Below are 7,382 nucleotides of genomic sequence, written 5' to 3' on the forward strand. Positions count from 1 at the left end.
TTTATTGATCATTAAATAAAATATTTAGCATATCATAAATGAAAATTTAAATACAAATTTTATGTGATCCATAAGTATATTTAAGTGGGCTTCATTCGGTGAATAAGTATGTTTCTTCGTACCTCGAGGCCCATTAAACGAGGAAAAGGCCCATTTAGAAATTTCCAGACCACAAAGCGACCTGACGAACTCTTCCTGCCCTAAACCCCCAACACGTACCTCGATCTCAGCTTCCTCTGCTGCCCTGTTTCTGAGAACCAGAAAGCTCCTCCCCGCGAATAATAATGGGAAACCAGTAGACTTTATATCTGATCGCCAGCGAATTCTCTGACCATGCGGTTCCACGGAGCTCAACGGGCCGTTTGTTTGGCCCGCCGGTCACTTCGTTCGATCCTCTCCGGCGAGTCTTTCGACGCCGCCGCTTCCGTGAGCTTTTCGTATTCTCTGTTTGTTTTTGTTGGTTTATTTTGTTGTTGTTTGGATCCATTATATGCTCTTCACGGTCGATGCAGATATGGGCCTCAGCACGGTGGCAAGTTGCGGGGATATGTACCACGTCAAGGATTCTCGCTGATATGAATCAGAAAACTGGTTTGTCTCTTAATTCCTTTCCCTTTTTTATGATTGTTTATTTTTGGGGTTTTTGGGGTATCTGCAAGTTAATTTTCTGAGAATGTGGACAGATTGTATCATCTAGTCTGTGAATGTAAAACCCTCTCATGGAATTTTACGAGCTCAATTCCACTTAATTGGATTCGTTTTGAACCACTATAATAATACTAAAAGCAATTGTTTGTTTATTACTACTACACATTGTTTTTTATCCTGCTAAAGTGCTGCAGTTAATCTTGGAATTTGTGTTTTGATTCAGGTAAGTCGGCCATTGGCAATTGGGGAGCTAGTCTTTTTAATAATTGCTCCCAAATGAGGCATTTTCATGGTATGTCCTGTTTGAATATTTACTTTTATTTTAATTTTATTCCTTCAGTTTTGTCAAATTTCCTTTGTTCTTAGCGGCCTACTTGCTTTGATATGATGAATAAATTAATGCTTATGTTGATTCTAATGATGTGTAGGGACTAAATCAATGTCCGCTAGAGATTATTATGACGTTCTTGGAGTGAGTAAGGGTGCAAGTTCTTCAGATATTAAGAAGGCGTACTATGGGGTGAGTTTGAAGTGTTTAATGAATTAGAATTTTTCATTAATCTATCAATCTTCAATGACCTCAACAATAATGTGATTGCGCTTTGTTTGAGATTTTCTAGTACTAGTAACCTCTCTCTCTCTCTCCCTCTCCCTCTCCCTCTCCCTCTCTCAATAAAATTGAAACAAATGAAATGTATTTTCGTTGCTTAAGACTGAACCTAAACATGAAACCTCAATCTGCCTCATGTAGAAATTAAAGCACCAAATTGCTATGTATGTGAATATGATATTCTAGATGTGAGATATGTAAATACCTAAGAATCACATGCTTTGTGTGTAAATTTCCCTAAGTAAAGAACAAATCATGGAAGCTTGGTTTGCAAATGCAAGCAATGCCAATTGGTTGATTATAAGTGTATAATAATGTATTATGAGGTAGGATGATCATCAACATCATATATAAGCCACATTTTCATAATCCATTTGATTAAAAATGTTGTTACTCTTAAGGGCTACATTTTGAATGTGAGGGGCTTATGGGATCAGAGCCTTTTCTTTATTTTTATGGGATTCATACATTCCCATTAATATTTTACTAATCAATTAAGTTTTTTAGTTGGTCATAGATACATTTTTCTTTAGTTAGTTAATGTTCAACTGTTTTGGAGAGTGGAAATTCTCAGTGCGCAATTTCATAAAAGAAATTCCATTTTATAGCTGCAGGCATTCTTCAAAATTATATAGTTGTTTCATTCTTTTTTTGTTACTTACTTTGATTCCCTTTCATTAATCTCCCAGTCTGGAAGATGAAAAACTTCCCCTTTTCTTGTGAAATGAACTCTTCGCTTTCAAATCATGAGCCCATCCGAGGTGTTTTTAATGTTAGGATTTCATAGATTTAGAAGGCCAAGAACTTCAATCATTTAATTCTTACTCAGCCCCTCATGCATTAAACCATCTTGCAACTATTTTAAGTTTTGAAAGAAGCTAAATATTAAAAGCTTCTTATAGAGCTACTTATGTAGGCCTTGTTGTTATCAAAGATCTGTGATTTTGTCTGTGCTTTGGGTTCTAATCGGTTAAACCTAATGCCAATTTAATTCTGGATTAATTTTATCCAGCTAGTTCTCGTAACTCTTGAAAACCAGGGTAATTAAGGGGTGGTTCCCTTGGAGTTCCTTGTTAATCCAATTTAATATGATATGTGTTGATCTACTCACCACACAATCAGATTAATGGTCCACTCTGATCAAATGCCTTTTTTATTCTCCTTTTAATTTTAATAACAATGAGTTCAACCTGAGTCCTGATGTTTGGAGTAATGTTTGAATCGTGACTACTTTCATTGAGACACATATTTCTTCTTATATTATCTTGGTTCGTATGCTATAGCCTGTAATATAATAATACAACTTATGCAGTTCATTTGACTATTTTTTAGTTACAAGTACAATTCTAATTATAGATTGTCCTTGTGGATAGCTGTTATGTTGAAACTGTATGTACATAGGGAAAAATTTTTGTTGAGATATTGAATTTTAGCTCCTGAATATGGAGATATGCCTTTTCTTGCTAGTAATCCACCCACCTTTCCAATTGTTTTACATAGTAATGTTTTCAACACCTAATAAATGAGTTTATATTCTGGTATACTTCCTTTTTAGCTGATAAACTTACTCTTAATCCAGCTTGCAAAGAAGCTTCATCCCGATACAAATAAAGAGGATCCTGACGCTGAGAAGAAATTTCAAGAGGTTCAACGAGCTTATGAGGTAATGTAACAGTTTTTTTTAGATTGTGAAGTAGAGATATTTTCATATCGAATTTAATTACCTCAATATTTGATTAATTAAGTTGAAAATGCATTCTTTTTTGCTTTGCAGGTCCTAAAAGATGATGAAAAGCGATCACTTTATGATCAGGTATTGGTCTTTGTTATTTCATTTACTTCTTATTATTTAACCATGATGATACCGTCTTCATAATATTTGCTGAAAATAGGTTTTTTTAATTTAAGGAATTTGATTTCTGAGAATTTTTTTTTACCTATCATAAAAATGAGTTAGTAATGATCCATGTGAAAGCAATAGATCATGTTGAAACACTTAATTGTCTTATTATTTCTGGACTGCCTCTGTATAATGCTACTTGCCTTCTAAAATATACGGTCATTTGCTTGGCGTAGCATTGAGAATTTTTCTGATTGATTTATTTTGAGATATGCATTTTAGTTGTGGAAATTGTCATCATGCATTCTAGTCATGGTTATTGATGTTAATTTTAGCGAAAACCTGTTATGCTGAGAGATTTATAGATCCATCACTTGAGATGATTAAATTATTTTTAATATATGGACATCAAGGATTTGAATTATAATTGTATGGTTCAATCATATTCTAAAACTATTTCATTGTTACAAATGACTTTATGTAATTCATCACTCTTGAATCCACCATGAAATTGCTTTATTTCTCATTGAATTTACTGCACTTTTTTTTCCTTTCTGCTGCTTTTCTCCTATCTTTTTTTGTGTTCCACAAAGTTTTATTCATCTCTGTTTCATCCCTCGTGCTCATTCACCTCCTTATGATAGTCACTTTATGATAAGATCTTATTGTCACTATTCTTTCATCATTCTTTGATTAACTTGACTATTCAATATTGTTTATTTTTTTGGTTGCTGAAGTATTTAAGGGAAACTTGACCAGGTTGGTCCTGATGCATTTGAGCAAGCTGCCTCTGGAGGAGGTCCTGGTGGGCCGTTTGGAGGTGCTGGATTTGGGAGCCCATTTGATGACTTCTTTTCCGGCGGTGGAATGAATGATGTATGTGAATTCCCATGACAGTCCTTGCATTCTATTCTTATCATTGATGAGTATCCTGTGCAGCTGTTTTTCCATACCTTTTCCATTGCTTATCAAGCATTTAACATTGTGGTTGATTTATTTATTACGCTTAACTTGCATGGAGAGAATTTCTTGTTGAAGTTCAGTTTGAAATTGTTGTTAGGTAGTAATATAACTTTCTTTAATTCTTACAATTTTTTTTTTCTTGCTAATGGTATTTTCACCAGGCCTTAGGCTATCATAATATTATATGAGCTAGCTTTTCAAAATCTTAATTTGTCAGGAGACTTTATATATCTAACTATCAAATGATTCTTATATGGTACTTCTTGTTGGTGTGGTTGGTGAACGCATGCAAAATCTAAAGAAAAAGCTTTGGGAAGTTATCTTGATAATTCTAAAATATGTCAAAAAAATTCTTTAGTGAAGGACTAGTTTTTTAAGGAAATGATGAGCTGAGAGTCATAGCTTATTTAGATGCTAATTATATTGAATATTTTGAAGATAAAAAGGCAATATATTATATATTTATTTGTAACAATCTTATCGCCTGAAGGAGTGAGGAGCAAGTAGCTGTGGCCAAATCTTGCGCTAAAGCAGAATATAGGGTTACGACCATTACTCACCTTGCTTGTGAAATGATGAGGGTAAAAGTCCCTCTTCTTTGATTTTTCTGTTAGCCGACATGTTTTTAATTTTTCATGATGAAGCAGCAGTTTATATTGCTAGCGATCCAATCTTATATGGAAGAATTAAGTACATTGAAGTTGACTGTTATTTTATCAGGGATATTGCTTTATCAAAGAAGACCATGACTCCTTATATTGCTTGTGAGGAATAAATAACTTATATATTTACTAAGATTCTTAGAGCTCCTCAGTTTCCATATTTATGTAATAACTTAGAAATAATTGATATATATGCTCTAATCTGATGGTGTGTGTTAACTTAGGAATTGTCAATTGAGAAATATTTTTAATTTTAGTGAGTGTTTTATGCTTGGTTTTTTTGTAGGATATTGTTCACTCCTCTATTATACAGTGATGCTTTTTAATACCTTCATGATGGGAAAATCTGGCTTGCTAGGCTAGCAACTCCTTTGTTTGGACCCTAAAAAAGTTCAGATTTGATGGTGGGAAGCTGGATTTCTTATTCAGGGGCTATTTATTTTGATTGGTAATGCAGAAGGAATGCAGGGATTGAAAAAAAATCAGCATTTGGTCAGATGAAAAAGAAATGCATCGTAAAATTTGATATATGAAAACCATTTTTTAGTTCAAATTGGGTGAATTCAAAACAAGTCACCACCACTACCTGCCATCGGCCGCCTACCGCCCCCAACCTGCCCGCTAGTCACTGCTCGCTGTCGTCGTCAGTCGCCAACCACTGTCCACAGCTTTTGTTACTGCCATTGCCACTAAACTGCTATACTGTCCGCCACTGCCAATCCATGTCTACTCGGCAGCTGAGCGTTACATTGAATTGATTTTACAGTGAATTGATTTTACTTCAAATCATATAAAAGAAAGTGATGTTCGGTGAAACATGTATTATAAAGAAGCAAAAATAGAATTCTAGATTTGCTCACTTTCTTTATTGTGAACAATAAAATAGAACATTGAATATTTTATGTATTTGGTTTTCTGCTTAGCTTGAATGGAAATACATTAATTAGATATCTCACCCACTTTCTCATTGTATGAGAGTGTACTCAAGGCAGGAATTGATCTTGAAATGTGTCATTTTTCATCCTACAAACGGGTGATAAGTAAACAATAGACCTTAAAATCAAGGCAAATAGAAGTTCATACTAAGTAACAACAGGATTCAACAAATTTGTAAAAGCCATATAATTAGAGTATCATGTCTATCTCTATGTTACTCCATCATATATGCGACGGTTGTGTAATTGGTCACTGAGAGTCTGTTTGGGGCAGCTACAGCTTATCCAACTTCTTAACTTATTCTGATAATTTGCTGATTAGCAGCTTTGCTGATGAGCAGCTGATCCGAATAAACTCGCTGGCTGTTTGGTTTGTGCGTTTGGAAAACAGCTGATTTGCAGCTGTTTCTGGATAAATGACCATTTTGCCCCTGAACTGAATAAACTGTTACGTTGTTTGGTTTTTGCGGTTTGAGAACAGCTGTTTTGCAGTTTTTTATGAAAAAAAGACCATTTTGGTCACGTACAGTGGAGTTGTTCGCAACAGTAATATAATGGAACACATTCAATATATTAAAATCCAAAAAATACTACATAACAGTTCAAAAAAAAAAAAGATATCCTCCGCGCTCAAGGGAGTATATCTACAAACCTATTAACATTAAAGCTAAACATCTACAATTCTTCAAACAAATATGCACCAATCCTCGCTGAATTTTTCATGCCATCTACAGACTGCCCATCATGTAAGAGGATATTTGAGGATTTCAGATTTATATCAGGGAAAATATATTTATTAAACCAACGCATAAAAAAAGGAGCATTTACATATATATAGAACTCAATTCTTATGGATTTACATATCTCACATCAAAACTTTCATTTTTACACTCATAGCACCAAATTCCTATGTATTTACATCTCTAACACTTAAATTTTACTTCCAGCAGTCTCACACAAATCTACCTACTATCTAAACGTTAAAAATAAATGGAAAAGAAAAATTAATCGTCTTTTATGTCAATAGATATCATTACATTGTTATTTGTTTTTACTGCACGGCTTCCTTCAGATTCTTTCGGCAGGGATGAGCAGCGGAGAAGTAGGAGCGGCTTCCTTTGGATTCCTTCGGCAGGGATTAGCATCAGCTTCCTTCGGCAGAGAGCAGTGGCTTCCTTCGACAGAGATGAGCAGCGGAGAGGTAGGAGCGTCTTCCTTCAGCGGTGGCTTCCTTTGGATTCCTTCGACAGGGATTAGCATCGGCTTCCTTCGGCAGAGAGCAGCAGCTTCTTTCGGCAGGGATGAGCAGCAGCTTCTTTCGGCAGGGATGAGCAGCAGAGAGGTTGGAGTGGCTTCTTTCGGATTCCTTCGGCAGGGATTAGCATCGACTTCCTTCGGTAGAGAGCAACGGCTTCCTTTGGCAGAGCCCTAGGGGGATTGGGTTTGAGGGCAGGGGCGTAAATGCTTCAGTTAAATGCTGGATCGCGGGGTTGTACCCGCGATCCGCGTCTAATAGGAATAATAGAACCCTCTGCCCCTCTTGGCCAACACAAGCAAAACGTGCGAATCGAACACAAAGGCGGCGTTTTCAAAAATGCCGCCGCAGTTTTAAGCTGCCCCAAACAAGCCCTAAATTAATTTGCATCTATTATTTTTGTAAACAAGTTTTTTTGATAGGGCACTTAATTAATTCCCAATCGATCACTTGCGAGTTGCGAGTTGCG

The 7,382-nt window shown here is 35.6% G+C and overlaps 1 protein-coding gene across 1 annotated transcript; it reads left to right on the forward strand.

The window, feature by feature from the left end:
* The first annotated feature begins 183 nt into the window (after positions 1–183).
* LOC110035586 (chaperone protein dnaJ GFA2, mitochondrial-like) lies at positions 184–7,090 on the forward strand. The gene is made up of 8 exons (XM_020739839.1): positions 184–426; positions 513–591; positions 872–940; positions 1,077–1,168; positions 2,838–2,921; positions 3,033–3,071; positions 3,858–3,974; positions 6,731–7,090. Exons 1-8 carry the CDS (start codon positions 334–336, stop codon positions 7,088–7,090), a joined length of 933 nt encoding a protein of 310 aa, XP_020595498.1. The 5' UTR covers positions 184–333.
* The last annotated feature ends 292 nt before the right edge of the window (positions 7,091–7,382 follow it).

This window comes from Phalaenopsis equestris, unplaced genomic scaffold (genome assembly GCF_001263595.1).
Source record: "Phalaenopsis equestris unplaced genomic scaffold, ASM126359v1 Scaffold198321, whole genome shotgun sequence".
NCBI lineage: Eukaryota > Viridiplantae > Streptophyta > Magnoliopsida > Asparagales > Orchidaceae > Phalaenopsis > Phalaenopsis equestris.

Excerpts from the sequence above, each read along its gene's own strand:
- LOC110035586 (XM_020739839.1), top strand. The coding sequence starts at position 334 with ATGCGGTTCCACGGAGCTCAACGGGCCGTTTGTTTGGCCCGCCGGTCA. Across the intron at positions 1,169-2,837 it reads TTAAGAAGGCGTACTATGGG|CTTGCAAAGAAGCTTCATCC; the intron begins GTGAGTTTGAAG and ends CTCTTAATCCAG. Across the intron at positions 3,975-6,730 it reads CCGGCGGTGGAATGAATGAT|ATTCTTTCGGCAGGGATGAG; the intron begins GTATGTGAATTC and ends GGCTTCCTTCAG.